The sequence below is a fragment of the Poecilia latipinna genome, unplaced genomic scaffold, assembly GCF_001443285.1.
Source record: "Poecilia latipinna isolate Pla-1442-1.1 unplaced genomic scaffold, P_latipinna-1.0 Scaffold54, whole genome shotgun sequence".
Lineage (NCBI taxonomy): Eukaryota > Metazoa > Chordata > Actinopteri > Cyprinodontiformes > Poeciliidae > Poecilia > Poecilia latipinna.
The window spans coordinates 805,698-822,213 of NW_015112670.1; the positions used below are offsets into that span (position 1 = coordinate 805,698).

At 36.4% G+C, this 16,516-nt stretch overlaps 2 protein-coding genes across 6 annotated transcripts; one reads left to right on the forward strand and one right to left on the reverse strand.

Annotated features, from left to right (window-relative positions):
* The first annotated feature begins 1,503 nt into the window (after positions 1-1,503).
* LOC106960139 (B-cell receptor CD22) lies at positions 1,504-10,548 on the forward strand. 5 transcript variants are annotated; one of them, XM_015053110.1, is made up of 18 exons: positions 1,504-2,000; positions 2,476-2,500; positions 2,594-2,731; positions 2,856-3,263; positions 3,825-4,121; positions 4,517-4,765; positions 4,996-5,274; positions 5,367-5,642; positions 5,736-6,002; positions 6,755-7,021; positions 7,149-7,400; positions 7,533-7,611; positions 7,695-7,770; positions 8,183-8,355; positions 8,641-8,701; positions 9,232-9,323; positions 9,409-9,466; positions 9,554-10,548. In XM_015053110.1, exons 3-18 carry the CDS (start codon positions 2,677-2,679, stop codon positions 9,773-9,775), a joined length of 3,111 nt encoding a protein of 1,036 aa, XP_014908596.1. In that variant the 5' UTR covers positions 1,504-2,000; positions 2,476-2,500; positions 2,594-2,676; the 3' UTR covers positions 9,776-10,548. The 5 variants fall into 5 exon arrangements, with proteins under 5 accessions (XP_014908596.1, XP_014908589.1, XP_014908613.1 ...); XM_015053103.1 differs by lacking the exon at positions 2,476-2,500; XM_015053096.1 differs by lacking the exon at positions 1,504-2,000 and having other exon boundaries at positions 2,218-2,731.
* LOC106960204 (sialoadhesin-like) lies at positions 10,343-15,814 on the reverse strand. Its single transcript, XM_015053187.1, has 10 exons — positions 15,786-15,814; positions 15,330-15,698; positions 14,945-15,241; positions 13,629-13,886; positions 13,280-13,540; positions 12,428-12,694; positions 12,047-12,343; positions 11,865-11,955; positions 11,289-11,352; positions 10,343-11,113 (listed from the first exon to the last, which is right to left on the reverse strand). Exons 2-10 carry the CDS (start codon positions 15,667-15,669, stop codon positions 10,817-10,819), a joined length of 2,172 nt encoding a protein of 723 aa, XP_014908673.1. The 5' UTR covers positions 15,670-15,698; positions 15,786-15,814; the 3' UTR covers positions 10,343-10,816.
* Positions 15,815-16,516: the final 702 nt, after the last annotated feature.

Here is a 16,516-nt window from a genome sequence, read left to right on the forward strand (position 1 = left end):
CAAGGTGGAGGTTAAAAAAAGGCTTGCAGCAGCTGAGAAGGACTTGGCTACAGTTTCGTCGAAGTTAGTGGAAATGGCATTGCCTAGACATGCTCGTTCAGCCAGCCGCTCCTTCACTGCGATGTTGCAAGCTTTAAATGGTGCTATTGATGAAATGGCTGCTGATGCTGAGAAGATAGTGGCAGCTGCTTTGGGAGGGGGAAAATGAAAACAAAAACCTGTTTGTGTATGCCAATTCCCGTTTCTACGCAAAGTAACATCACTTTTATGTTTAAGGCTTTTATTTATGGATCAACAGATAGGTATTGAACACTTCGATGTTGTTCGTAGTGAGTATGCATGGCATTAAATTCACATCAGATGTTGTTACCCAGGTAATCCAAACATAAATAAATCCAAATAAATTACACCATAAATTATGTCAAACTGAAATAACACAAGGTATAAATATTGAACATGTGTTCTGAAATTTATTTAGTACATAATAGAATAGCTTTTTTGTAATGACAGTATCAGAATATCTCCCATGTGGGAAAATTAATTACATAATTGAATTTTGAATTTTTGAATCTTTAAGGTGTTCTTCATTTACTTCTTTGATTCCAGTTGAATGATTCTAACAGCTTTTATTTACTTTTATGACACCAATAGGGTTCCTCAAGCTCCATGATTGTCTTGCTGAAAGATCTGCCCTTGTTTCATCTTCAGATTCGTATTGTTCTGTCACATCCGGCACACAGCGTGATGTTCTCACTTTCAGACTTTAGTGTTGGTATGGTGCTTTAGGAGCCCTCTGCAGCGTGCCATGTGCAGTGATATCCAAAATTCAGTTTAATCATATTTATACTCTCAACTGATTAAATTTTCCTAGCATTTCTTTGCTGCCCTGGTCTAATAGCAAACATTAAAAAGCTTCAGCATTTTTTTTGTCTTTGTTCAGCAGTGAAGTCAATATTGAGTGTGCAGAGAGGCATTTACATTTATGTATAATTAAAAGCTTTTATGAAAAACCTTCATTAATTGAAGTTTCTGAACTTCTGGGAGTGAGCTATGGCACGTGGACAACTCTTCTTATTCATATATGTATTTATTTGCTTGTTTGTTTTCATCTTCTGTAACACGATTGTTTCATTCATATTGAAATTGTGTGGTCCTGATGTGGTTCACAGAAAATAATTGACATTTAAAAATATATCTGTATCCAGTGTATCAGTATGTATAAGCCACATAAACATTATTTTCATTGCCTGCAGCTAAACCAAACCAAAATTAACTGGCATAAGGAAGCCAGACTGCTGTGTCAATACTGCTATATGTCAGCTGTTTAATTTCTGTGCAATTTTGCACCATGCATTCAACACTTACTCCATGTGTCTCTTTGTAATTAGGCAGAACTTAAAAACCACTTGAATTAAGTTCATTTGGTTGAAATTAACTATTTGAACTTAATTGGTTCAAATAAGTTCAACTGGTTAAGTTAGATGAAGCAATTAAGTTACCCAATGTTAACTTTGTTTTTGATTTCTGACACATGGTGACTTTGATGCCAACGACCATATTAAAATGTCATCATAAAGAAAAAAAAAAAAACTTTGTGTTAATGTGTTTAATTTTTACATTGCTGTATTGTGTTGGAATAATTTCAAAATAAGCATTTTGATTTCTGTGTGCAAGATCAATCCAAATTCTATTAAAGACTCACAAAATAAACATATATTGCTTTGTATATGTCACTGTAGATACTTTGATCACTGTTTCAGTATCAAACAAGTAGAGGAAGTGGGAGGAAATTTAACTGCATGCGCACCAGAGCAGGCAAGCTGAAAAAAAAGAAACACTTTTGTTCAAACGTGCTATGAAGTATCTGTGCTCTCTCCTGCTTGTGTGATTTTGTATGCAAATTCTTTAAGAATTCAGACGAACTGTGAAAACTTCCTTTTTTAAGAACATTTTTATTTCACGAAGAGCGTTCTGCATCCTGATAAAGTAGCCCATCTGAGGTAGGAAGAAACATTCATTTTCCTTTTGTCTAAACATTTTTTTACTTACTTCCCTTTTCAATCAAGTTTGAATAATCTGCTGTGCTTAGTTGCAAAGTCTGTATGTAGAAAAAGTTTGTTTTTGTTTTTTTAAACATTTTGATGGAGGTTTTAAAATATTTTTAATTTGAATTTTACGTAGAGAAAGAAGTAAAATATTTCACAGAAGCTTTAAGAGCATTTTTAACATTTAGACATTTTGACAGATGCTGTGTTAAATTTTCTGCTTCAATTCTAAAGTTTTTCCTTTGCGTTTATATAAAACAAAGTATATGTAGAGAGACATATTCCCTTAATATTCATGTTGGCAGATTATTATTCTGCTTTAAATGCATGCAAAAGAAGTACATTCAAGCAGCACAGTTATTTTACCAAAAAATCCACCTCTTTGTCATCTACAAAATAAAACTATTTAACTTTAATTGCATGTATATAGTTACAACCACTACACACATCAGAAGGTAATATTTTTCAACCCTTTTTAATCCATTTAAAATAAACACCTCAGAAGTTGTATCTTTCTAAATAAAATGTATTTCTTCATAATACTTTAGAATGTTTCTAACATCAAGATCACAACCCCCTTGGACCTAGGAAGGAAACATAATACAGAAGAAAGAAAGACACTCTGTGAAGGATGACAATGAATGCTCTTTTTGTAAAGTGGGTGATATTTGTGACCCTGATAAATTGTACGTACACTTTTTTTTTTTTTTACACATTGCACTTATACACTGACCGTATAGTTTTGTTTGTGGATTAAAGTTCCTTACTTTCCTTTTCTTTTCTTTTGTTTTTTTTTTTTTCGATCCACAGCAGACTTTCATTATTGCCAAAATATAAGATTCAGTTTGATGAGACCTGCTCAAACTGCTACGGAGGGGTCATGTACTGAAATCAAATGTAAGCCACTCTATCCTGATAACATAAATAGAGATAGAGATACTTACTGGTTCTGGATGAAGGATGCAAATTGGACAAAGGAAATGGGTTTTGTTGGGACCACCATTTTCAGCTCGAATGAAGCAGAACATCCTGTCAGTCCAGAGTTTAAAAACAGAGTCAAGTATCTCACCCCACCAAAAAGTGTGATGGAGGATCCACCAAAAGTGTGCAACATATTGATCTGCGACCTGAAGAAAACAGACAGCGGGCAATATATGTTCAGATATGTTTCGGGAACCTTCAAATGGACAACTAAAAATTTTAATCTAACTGTCCAGGGTAAGTTTAATGACAAAAAACAGAAACATTTTCAGGATGTACAGAGATCAAAGTAACCAAATTAGTGAAATGAATAAAAACCATTATTTTAACTTTGAAAAAAAAAAAAAGAAATAATTTTAGAAAAAGAAATAAAAAAGGTACCTTTCTTTGGCTTAACTCTTGTTCCCAAGTGTTTTTTTTTTTTTTTTTTTTTTTTTGAAACCGGTTTAACGTTTTAAAGTGGAAATTTGCTTTCCACTTTAAAATGTTAAATGTTGCTGAAAAAGCAAACATTTTTGCCTAATCAGCGTAAAAAGTTGATTTTGTGATTAATTTAACGTTAAAAGGGATGAGTTTAGACATCATTCCTACAAAGATACAAATAAATCAACAAAGCTGAAGCTTTAAATCTGCCAACAGGATTCTGTGAGTTTTGATAAAAAGCCACAGAGGACCAACATCAACTGATTTTAATGAATTCATGTGTTCATGTCATAAAAATCATGTCTTAAATACCATTTATATTAGCCACAATTTATCTTCAACTGTTTATTAATAAATTGATGTGTTCATTTCCAGAAAACCCATGCCTTATCACTTTTAGCCAACCACCGACTGTGATGACAAATAATAACGTGACACTCACTTGCTCTACATCCATTTCATGTAATTCTGACCCTCAAATTAACCCTCTGGAGAAGCAGTACTCACCAAAATGGTTAAGTTCTCACAACATCGTGGATAAAAATGAAACAACCAAAAGCACCAACCGTAGCCTTACTGCCAGCTGGACGGATGATGGGAGAATGTTTTCATGCCAAACAACAGAAAACAAGGACAAGTATTTGACCCGGAGTGTAACCCTGACTGTAGAATGTAAGTCTCTGAAGTATATTTTTATTGTGTCTTTTTTGTCGTTGTTGAATGATTGCTGATTTTAAAAAGCTGTTAAACCATATGTATTTCAAGAAGTCCACATAGCTCCTTATAAGCCACAACTCAATAAGCTGGAGAGACTTGATTTATTTATTTTTTTAATAAACAATTTATACCAAATAAATTACTGCATCATGTGGAGGTACTCTGCTGCTCAATCTAGCTTGAATAAGTTGTGTTTATCTACTTGATTTACTAAATGCATAGGTATTCGCTGACTTTTCTAATAGCTTTAAAGTTTTCAGAGTCAGGTTTCTATGTACCATTTGTGTGAGCTATAAACCTTTGCTATGTGTGAACTGATTTGTCTTCTTGTCATGTCTTGGTTGAAACAGATTCTCCTAACAACGTAGTTGCTAAGACAAGCCACCAAGTCGTAAAGGAAGGAGACTATGTGACTCTCACGTGCTCTGCTAATGGAAGACCCGATGTCACTTTCTCTTGGTTTAAAAATGGCAAACAGATCCAAGAAGGTCGACTTAATTTTACATCAATTAAAGAATCAGCTAGTGGATCTTACTTCTGCAAAGCTCAGAACAAACATGGGACTAATCAGTCTAACACATTACAAATTACTGTGCTCTGTGAGTATTTTTTGACTTATATAAATCATTTTTTCATGATTTTTTTATGTATAGTAAATATAATTGTAGCTTGTATGTTAATTCTAGTAAACATTTTACAATTATATTTTTAAAGAAAATATGATATAAGAAAGTAAATATATATTTTTTGCAATTTTGATATTTATTGGGGTTAGGTAAGGAGTGGCTATAAAGGAAATAAAACAAATTAATATCTATTTTCTCTGTAGATCCACCTTCAGTTCAGATCCAACTAGAACATCCAACCAGAAGACACAACACCGATGTAAAAGAAGGAGACGAGATTAAACTAACTTGTGGTGTGAATAGAAGCAATCCACAACCACGACCACAACAGTTTACTTGGTTTAAAGATGGACAATATGTTAGGGGAGGGAATGAATTTGTTTTCTTCAGCATCAAACCAGAAGACAGTGGCGCTTACGAATGTACAGCCGAAAACAGTGTTGGTTCAGGAAGATCAAACTCTTTTCACCTTAACGTTCAATGTGAGTTTTACTCTTCCAATTGTACACTAACATGTTCTGTGAAACTCTAAACATCTGACAATCTGCCTTTTTTTGTGTGTATTTTTTTTAAGACAAGCCACAAAGCACAGTTTCTACCAGTGCCACAGATAGAGTGAAAGTGAACAGCTTCCTTAGATTTACCTGTGACACCAAAGCAAACCCAGAGCCCTGGTTCTCGTGGTACCGTTATAAACAGTCCGACCCCACCAACTGGACACCACTGAATATTGAAAAGGATTTAACTTTACAGAGCGTTCAAAGAGCAGACGAAGGCTGTTACATATGCAATGCGAGCAACACAGTTGGTAGCGGGAAGTCCAGTCAGCCCAAGTGCATTCAAGTACTTTGTAAGTAACTGTCTTGATTTATGAAATCAGGTCATGTTCTTCTTAATACAGACCACACTGCAGGATCATCTTTCTGTTGCTTTTTCTCCACAGTTCCCCCCACCAACATCTCACTGTTTATGGGTTCTAAAGTTAAAGAAGGCCAGTCTATAACAATGAGCTGCAATGCTGAAAGCTTCCCTTTGTCAACATTTGAGTTGCGAAAATCCTCAGAACGTTTTTTTTATCAGCCTGCTAATGAACAAAACTCTTTCACCCACACATTTAATGTAACTTCAACCCACGCAGGGTTGTACACCTGCATTGCATCAAACAGCGAAGGAAGCGGCAGCAGCAACCAGAGGAAACTGGAGGTTGAATGTGAGTCATATTATGATAAACACTTTCCTGAATATCAACGCCTAATAGTTTACTTTAGAAGCATTTCCTGAATCTCAGGCGAAAGAAAGTTACTTTTTTTCCCTAGTTTCTAACCAGTAGGGTATTGAAACTGTACACGTGTATGCATTTCAAGAACCTGGATTCTCAAACTTTATTACAAGTATCACTGGTTGTACTTGTAGTGATAATCAAGAGAAATGTTGAAATGAATCAGATACAAGGTAAATGGTCAAGTTGTCCAGGCCCACTGATGTTTGCTCCATACGGAACTACTTAAATGACAAATATTATGAAGTATATATTGAGAAATCGCTGTAGCAGACGACTGTCTTTTTCTTGCAGTTAGTGCTGGATTTAATTATGCAGCAAACATGTTGGATTATGAAGCAGAAACAACCAAATTAATCTAGTGGGATTTTGTTATCTGAAGACATTTTATCTAACTTTTTGACTTAAAATGTCAAAATCTTGTAAGAACTGAATGCACTATTAAACCGCTTCCTTCTGCCTAACAAAATTAAAATGGATAAGAACACTATTAGTACTCTCTTTTTTATCTTTTTGAAACACATGACAATACAAATTTCCAAGTTGTGTTGCAAAATGTTTCTAAGCGTAGTTGGGCAGGTTGGTTTCAATGAGGCTGTAGTTTTTAGAAGAGAGATTTCATATCTAAAGATCTAAGTATACTTGACCCTCTCATTTTTTCCCTTTTTCTAACCCACATTCAGATGCTCCCAAAGATGTGAGAATAGAACCTAATCCTGGAGAAAATGTGAAAGAAAATGAGTCACTCTCATTAACCTGCACTGCCAAGTCCAACCCACTGATAACTCAGTTCAAGTGGATAAGAAGGAACAATGACAAGGACATTACTGCAAGCACCGAGAAGACCTTCACTGTACATTCTTCCAAGCCTTCCGACAGTGGGCTTTACATCTGCGAAGTCCAAAATGTGATTGGAAGTGGGAAATCACAAGTGAAGATTAACATAAAGTGTGAGTATAAAACAAAACACGAGTGTATATTTTAAATGCAAATGGGAGATGAAACATAATGGGCCATTTATTCATTTTCTTAAGCTAAAAAACACATGTGGTTTTCTTATTAAATCTTGCTGCTTAGATGCACCAAAATGGACAACAATCACTAAAGGAGAAGAGCAACAGCTCCCGGGCGGACGAAGTTCTGTGGCACTTAGCTGCAGCAGTCACTCCTATCCTCCTGCTAACTATAACTGGTACAATAAGACAGATAACACACACATTTCTGGCCATCAGAACATCACGGTGTACTCCCATCAACCAGGGGAGTACTACTGCACTGCCAAAAATGAGATGGGCCAGATCAAGTCGGACTCAGTCAGCCTGTTTGATGGTAAGTAAAATGTGGAGGGTATAATCCTCTGTGCTCATTGCTCTTTGCTTTAAAACAGTACAAAACAACGGAAATCATTTTCATTCATCTGAAATCCGTTTGAAGCTAATGCTCTGACTCTTGCAACCACAGACACATTTATGAAGATTATGAAGGCTGTTGGCTGTCTTTTTTTGATCTTGCTCATCTTATGCCTAATTTTCTTGTACAGGTAAAAACGACTTCAAAGTACATTATTTTTTTATTAAAACCTATACAAGTAGTAAGAATATATGAATTTAATTTTGTTTTCAGGCACAGGATGAATAAAGCAAATCGACAAAGGACAACAAATAGATGGCCCTGCTGTAATTATTTGCTGATTATTCAGGTATTTTTATATTTCTGCTGAAATATTTTAAGCTATACAGAAACACTTGTACTTCATGTTTGTCTGCATGTATTAACAGAGGCTGTTCTGCTAGTGAATATCAAAATGATAAACACCCAGCAGATAGAAAGCATGTATTTAGTTTATATTGTTTTCAGGACTACAAGTGATATATTTGCCTTCATTGATGCCACAGGATCTGCATGTGCTTAGTGCTGCAGTTCATCAGACACAAAAAAATTATTACCGTATTTCATTTAAGCTAAAAGCTCTCCAAACCATTCTGGCCCATAAACTAACTCTTTATATTCACTGAAGAAAGCATTAGTTACAGGCATCTACTTGTGGTCAGATGTAGAAGTAGTGACAAAATCCCGCACTTCTAAAAAATACACTTCTATTGTCTTTTCAGGGTTTCTGTAGCTTGTGCAAAAGACCCAAAAGGAGAAATGCAAGAACTGAGAATATCTTAACAGATACCTCTAGAAGCAGAGATGACTTATTGCCACAGCAACACTGCCGTCCATTGCCACAGCAACACTGCCGTCCAAAGGCACAGCATCAGCAGCCTCATCCAGACGTCACGTAAGTGAGCAGCCTCACGCGCCGCCTCCACACAGAACAAGAGACGTTGTGTTTTGCAGCACAACGTCGTTGTGTTTTTGTAAAGCACTTTGAATTGCCTTGCTGCTGAAAATGTGCTATATAAATAAAATAAAATTACCTTACAGAGAGACACAGCTGTTTCTGCTCTTTGAGAAAATAATCTGTTTACGATCACACATGGAACAACAACAAGTGTCTTCAAGTAAAATAAACAGTCAGCCAACATGTGTTTTTTGCCCGTTTTTCCTTATTCTTGTTTTGCAGGTCTACTTCCCATCATGTTAACGTTGTTTATTCTACAGTCAATGTGCCATATGGAAAACAAGTGAGTCAAGTTAACTTCTAGCAGAGAACTAAAATATTTTCAATGAATAATTAGATAAAACTATTTTCAAATAAATCTAATTTTTAGCTCCAACAAATATGAATTAATAACTTCTTTTTATGGCAAGATCACGCATTTCTAAAAACTACAACCTCCTCAAAGTGGGACAATCAGGAAAATGTAGATTTACACCACAAACATCAGTGCAGGGAAATGAACAGAAGATTTCTATTGCTGACAAATCCAGTGTTGGAGTTTATTTGGTTCTTTAGGCCTACTTTCATTTTAAAATAAGTTTTAATCTGTGTGAAGAAACTTATATCCAAGTGTATAACGCCAGTAGAGCTGCTGCTTGTGTGCTGTAGCTGTGTCCTCACTGCGCGTCTGGTCAGTAATATTTGCAAAAACAGCCATTACTCAGTAATCTGCAGCACAGAATAATGACACCATACTGCCTCTGTTTTACTGTATGAATGAACTCATTCAGTTTCCACTACAGTCACCGCTGCCTTCTGTCTGCATCTGTTCAGGCTCCATCTGCACAAAGGCCTGGAGGAAGCCAGCAAACATGTGCAGAGGATGACTCGCTCAACTACGCTTCCCTACACTTTCCAAAAAAGAAGTGAGCAAAAGTGCTTTTTAGTTTTCATTTTTTATAAATACATATATAAATATACAAATTTGTAATGATGTGGGGATTTTTGCAGGAAAGAAGAAGTAGACTCTGTCTATTCACAAGTGTCTAAGCCAAACCCATGCAAACAGGTCAGCAACCTCTTAGCATGTGAAGATCATGAAACCCAACTACTGTCTGGTTATAAAATGTTTCTATCTTTGCTCTAACATGCACAGGAAAAACTGGAGGACTATGAGAACGTCAACATGGCACCACCAATTAAAATTCCATACAATTTCGACGATGACTCAGAGACCAGTGATGAAGAGGAGGTCAACTATACTAAGGTGGACATTATTCCAAAACCTTCCAGCAAGACAGACTCATCAGACTCATCAGACTCATCAGACTCCAGCACCTCTGAGGATGAGACTCAATACTCTGACATCAAACTGTGATTCAACGCACTCTTTAAGATCCCACGGGAAACTGTAAACCATCATATTTTTAAAAAGATAGGTAAATACGATTCGATTTGTGTGCAATAACAAAGTGCTAGAAGAGATAAGGAAGTGAATAATGTTCCATTTATAATTAACATGTAAAGTGTCAGATAAAAGCCCCGCTACTAAGTTCTTCTGTTCCTGTTTTGTTGTCACACAGATTTAAGGTTACTGAAAAAAATAAAACATAAGTCAAATTATGATTTGACTTATTCTTTTATCAAAACCAAGCTTACCCTATCTGAAAACAGGAAACCACATTTTTCAACCGTGAATGAACTGTAAATGCACATGCCAAGGTTTTAAGATGTGATCTGTAGATTGAAAATATGTTTAATAGAATATTACTGACTATATGAATGTATTTAAAAGATGAAAAAAGTAGTCTCTATCAGAAGCAACTCAAGAAGCAGTCCCTGACATCAGTCTGCAAAGAGTTACAAAGTCATATGTAAGGATTTGTGACTCCACCAAAGTTACTTAAGTACGGTGGCAAATACTTTTTCACAATATAAGAACAGGTTGAGCTTTAACAAAGATTTAATTCTGTATACAAGAAGCTAAAGAATGAGATTGCTATTTATGTTTTAAAGCTATGCTACATTTACAATGATGAGGTTTGTGTCTGATGTATGCAAACTGAAAACATATTGCATGTTTATGTTTTCACCCTGTAAATAGCATTTTATTTAGCCGCATGTGTAAATTTAATAAAGATCACAAACAAAGTTATGAAAAATGTTTATCAGATCTCTCTTTGTTGCTTTTATTTCAGACAGGAGTTTTAATAAAAAGGCAAAATGATTAGTTATTAGTAAAAAATAAAGCATTAAGCAAACAGTTGCTTTACAAATATGACTTATTATTGTCAGTCATCGTTGTTACAGTTTTCTAACATCATTGCAAGGTTAAATATTCAGAATAGACTCATTCAGAATCATGTTGAACTAAAACTAAAGTCCAGAATCTCGTTCTCTGCTACAAATCTACTTAAAATTAAGCAGTGACCGTCTCATCGACCTCCTCTGTAAGATCATTATCCCCTTTTCCTTGACCCAAGGAAGTGTCTGAGAAATGTCCTTGCTGTTTTATATCTGCACCATCACTTTCTCTGCTCTGGATGCGGATCTCGGCATACTCAGCTGTCTTTGACTCCAGTCCTCTGATAGCACCGTCTCCAAGCTCACCTTCTGATCTGGCCTGCAGTTTAGCAAAATCCACATTGACATAGTTAAGGTGCTCTTCTCCTTCCACCTCTTTCACTGCAGCCTTGTCTTCTGGGGAAGAATTGATCTATGAAAAGACCAGAGTAAAATAAATGGAAATGAAATCACTTGCATTTATTCAAGGAAGTCTGGGAGTATGAAGAGTCTCAATAAAATGTTCTGTTGCATCACAGAGTGAGTTTATGCATGGATGCCATGTAACCTAATGCATATTTGTAAGTCGTGATTCTGCAAAAACTTACCACATTGGTGACTAAACATTCTTCTGTTTTCTCCTTGTTGAGTGAAAAGCTGTCTTTTCTTCTCCTGCGACAAAATAAAATCCTGATTATGGGAGGTGTAAGAAGAAATGTATTTAAACTGACTCAGTACACATAAAGCATGCCCAAAATGTATTTTTGTGTTATGAAGCTTGCACGATCTGGATGTACTCGACAAAAATGTATTGACATATGTGTCAATTTTAGACCTGTTGCCTCTTTTGCTCAAAAAGAAAAACAACTTTCATTGAAAACATTCTCAGACAGTTTCATGCGGCTACAAAGTTGGTCATATCTCAGGTCAATAATGCTAAAGCTGCTGTCACAGTTCTCTATCATTCATTTCTTGGAAATTAAATACTTTATTTCATACGTGTAGAAAAGAAACTAGCAGGGTAACAAGAATAGCACAAAACAAATAAATGGGTAACAATGGGTAAAAAAAAAAAAGCCATATTTGTGACAATAGTCTTTAAATGAACATGTCCCTCACTGTTATGATAGTTCTGTTAATTTGAATTCTTTAACGAGTGCTAGCTGAGTTATTTATTTTTGTACCTGCAAAGAAAGATCAGCAGTGGGATGCAAATCACCGTCATCCCTAGTGCTCCAGCTGCTGATCCGATTAGCAGAGACACAATGTCGATGCCTGAAAATCCAAAACACACCATGTTAGATGACAAATAAAACAGATAAATGACACATCAAAGAAATAAATGCAGCATCTTGAAGTATCCCACCCAGCTGAGTTTCACTGGAGGAAACATTATAAGCCAGACTGACTGAGCCCAGTGAGTTCCTGCTTATGCACACTAAAGTGGGCGTGTCCTCATTTGGACGGTACAGAGTGACGACACTCCTCGTGGTCGCATGTCCCATGATTATCTCCCGTACGGGGATGCCAGCTGAGTGATTGACAGGTTCTCCAGCCAGTTCCCAAACCAGGGAAGGAAGCGGGTTACCCTGACTGTCACAGGAGCATCTGAACCGGGATAATATTCTAACGCAGCGGGAAGTCGGTAGGATCTCTGGAGAATCTGAAAACAAACATGAGAAGATATGACTTGCTGGAGAAAAATCAGGAGAAAATGAGAAATATTTTTTATGGATATCAACCTTACATAGGACATCAACAGTGACAAGTTCTGAGTATTGAGAACCATGAATATTTTGTGCTTCACAGTAATATAGATCTTCTGAGAGTTTGGTCACATTGAAGGTGAAATCCCGCTCTGATCCGACAACCTCCTTTTCTCTTCCAGCAGCTCGAAACCAGGTCACGTTAGCTACTGCTGGACTGGCGACGCTGGAGCAGGTCAGAGTCACAGAGCCACCATCAGGAACCGGACCAGAGGGGTCGGCAGACACCGTGGTGTTTTTAGGGGAATCTGAAAGAAATCAGTTCATTTTAGTTTGACGCTACTGTATTTGCTTTCTTATGGGAAATGTAGATTCAATCTAGTTGGAAAATAAATTTTTGAGTTGCCTTTGGTGGTTGCAAATCACTTTCACTTCTTTCTAATTGAAAAAGTGCGTATAAGAATGACTTACAAATACACCAAATACTTTTCCAGGATTTTTCCCTGCAAATGAAGTGAAATAATTTGGTATTTTATGCGTTTCTTACATAAAATTAAACTATTGCACTCCATGCTTTGGTAAGACGAAGAAAGTAAAAGAAAAACATCCTAATTAGGGGACCGACCAAACAAAACGTTTCCACATAACTCTGTACACTTGCACATGTGCACAGCAGAGTCAGTCAGACACAGTGAGGGTTCTGAGGTTGTCACGCAACATGACAATGTGTCACTGTCCATGGTCCAGACTTTTATTGTGAACACGTCTTGGCTCTGCTTCATGTTTGGGTTATCACAGCTGGACATACAGTAGAGCCATAATCCACACAATGTACGGCTCTGTTTTTTGTTAGGACTGTAACTCAACATTTTTTCTTAGTTGCATAAACTCACACTGAACATCCAGCTGAGTCTTTGCTGAAGCTTCTTCTCCCAGATCATTTTTTGCGGAACAGCGATAGCCACCGCTATGGCTGGGATCGATATTGTCTAAAACCAAGACCGGTCCGGTCTCCTGATCCACTTCACCGTCTCTGAACCAGGTGTAATTAGTCACTGCAGGGTTTGAACGGCTTCTGCAAAGCAGAGACACAGAGCTGCCCTCTACGACTGGACCGGCTGGTTCAACAAGAACTTTTGTGTCCTTTGGAGAAACTGCAAATACAAACAAGTCTCAGTCAGTTTATGTTTTAGGCTCTGGAAACACTACGTTATGTCTGCAATGTGTTTTACTCTGACTTACACTGCACATCTATAGAAGCGATGGAAGAGTTCTGGCTTCCATATCCGTTATCGGCTTGACAGAAAAACTGCCGGTCAACTTCTGTAGCTGTGGTGGAAAGTTGGTTCGTAAATCCAACTGCTTCCACTTGCTCGCCATTAACTTTGTACCAGGTGTAGTTGTCCACCTCTGGATTTGCGTTGGTGCTGCAGGTCAAAATCACCAAGCTTCCCTCCAATACTGGACCAGAATCACTGACCGATGTGTTGTGTGGAGGGTCTGGAAGGAAGTGAGAAACAGGAAATACAAAACCTGAACCAGTGAGCCCGTGCAGAAAAGGATTTGCAATCAGCACCATCTAGTACACTTACATGGTGATTATATGGTGTTTTTGATGATGGTAACTATTCCTCTTTCTACATCCCTATACCAACAAACTATTAAAAAGTTCCTTTTTGTTTTCAAAATGTATTTTAAAGAATCTTTTTCTTGAATTCCTTCACTGAGGTCTGACCACTATTAATATCTAAGATTTGAAACTAGAGAAGATCCAATAAATTTGTGATCCATTAATCACACAGAAACAGCTTTTTAATCAACTTCAGCGTCATCAGTCACCTATGGTAAGCAGCAATATTTCCTTATGGTACCGTGCACACACACACCTATACACACACACATACACACATGCACACACACACACCTACACACACATTAACTTGACATGCAAACAAGCAACAAAAAACTTCTTCAGGTTCCACTGACGGGAGACTTTGCGCCCCCTTGAGGAGAAAGCAATATCAACCTCATCAAAAAAAAAGCACGACTGTCAGTATCTTTTATTTAGATAAAACTCCAAATTAGATAACAAAAGGCAATTTGAATTAAAACTTTCAGCATATTATTTTTATTAATGTTTTTCCAAACTGTAATTCTTTTCCAAAAAGCAGCAAAGATGAAAATATTTAGGTGTTGTCAAATGTGTCACTCTAATCTCCAAAGCTGCAGACAAAAAATTGCTCTAATTGATTGCAAAACCTGACCATTATGTAAAAGAATAACAAAATAGTTCCTTGATTGGGTTATTATTCCTACTTTTATAGACCCAATGTATTCTAGGCTATATTTTGAATTAAAGAAAAATAAAACTGTTCACAAATGGATAAATAAGCTGTGATTTGACAGGTTTTCCAAAGTTTCTTCTTTTTTTTTTTTTTACTGGAAAATGAACTCAAGCTTTTTAAGCAACTTTTCTCACTCTGTAATGTCACTTTTTTATATATGACTTCAGACTTATAAGCTGATAAAATTGCAATCAAAACCAGAAATATACTCACAAAAAACCTGTATAGTCAAACTTCTTTCATAGACAAGATCACTGTACCCAGCTTGTCTGTTGTAGGCAGCGCTGCAGGAAACCTTCTGTCCATGGTGGAGGTAAGAAACATTAAAGTTTACGACAGAGTTTAAAGATTTTGCTTCCATATTCTCCTCGATGTCCCCTAAACTGGGTGTCCATGTCACAAGTGGAGGAAGAGTAGGACAGGGGACAACAGCTGAACAACTCAAAGAAACTGCAGTGCCTTCTTCAACTTCCAGCCTAGAGGGAGTTATGGTCGGCTGGGGGAGCGTATCTGAAAAGTAAAACAATAAGGAAAAGCCATGGGTCATAAACAAAACAAAAAAAAAAGCTTTTCATGATTAAGCTGCTACTAAACAGACCTTTAGTGGTGATACGAACACTTGTTCTAAAGTTAAACTTCAGTGAGTTTTCACACTGCAATCTGAAGTAATAGTTGTCATAATGGTTAGATGGCAGGTTGTTGAAGACGGTGGTGCAGTCTTTGTTACGCAGAATCCCAGTCAGGTTTCCCTGTAGGAGGTTTAAGCTCGCACTCGCTCCAGTCAGGCTGGAATCAAACACTTGCGTTTGGCTCCAGCTGCCTCTCTTCCATACGGCTTTACACGAGCGGTCCAGGTGTTGATCCCATTCAGAAGGCAAGCTGAAACTGCAGGGGATGATCACACAGGATCCACTCAGCCCCTCTACAGTCTGAGGCATGACGATTGACCACTGCTGGCAAAAGATGCCTGAGGAAAAACAACAAGTCCATCAACATACGTTCAACAACTGCAAGCAGATTTTTATTAAAAACATATAACATGAGAAATTCTTACCTCGAAATGAAAAATATGTGAACAAAAGTTTTACAGTGAACATCATTGATTTTTTTTTCATGCTATTGAACCTAGAATGAAGTGGTGGACAGAAAAGAATCAAATTAAACGATTAATCTTTATTTTTTCTTATTAATTTCCAAGTAACTGAAATAAAAGTAAGGATTGGTTATAAACATTTGAAGCATTATAAATACAGATATTTATATTAAAACATTGCATTAATAATAATAATATCAATGTTACATTATTCTGTTTGTTTTAGTGTAATAATTGTCTTTCATAGGGATTCATACCAAACTTTGCAAAATAATCAAAATGACGACCTGAGTAAGCAATAAAGTTTGATTTGAGCAGAATTGTGTTTACTTTTCCAGAATCTGCCCACAGACATTTAAAAAATGATTTCCTTATAATTTAATTTAAAAATAATTAAATAAATACAAAACAATTTCAGTAAAATACTATGTTAAATCCAAACTTATCTTTGGTGGTATTTAGCAAAGTTTTTCTATTAAAAAAAAGAAAACAGAAAAGAATAAAGCTATTTCACTGTCCTACTGAGTTAAAAAAAAAAAGAAAAGAAAAGAAAAAAGGCTGGACTAGTTTATATGTAATCTAATATTGAAATATATTCAGAGATTTACCAGAATTGACTTTGCAGTTCTTCCAATTTAGCGAGTGAGTCTTGCCAGTCTCCTTGCGTGTCTGTCTGGACGAGACATGCAGCT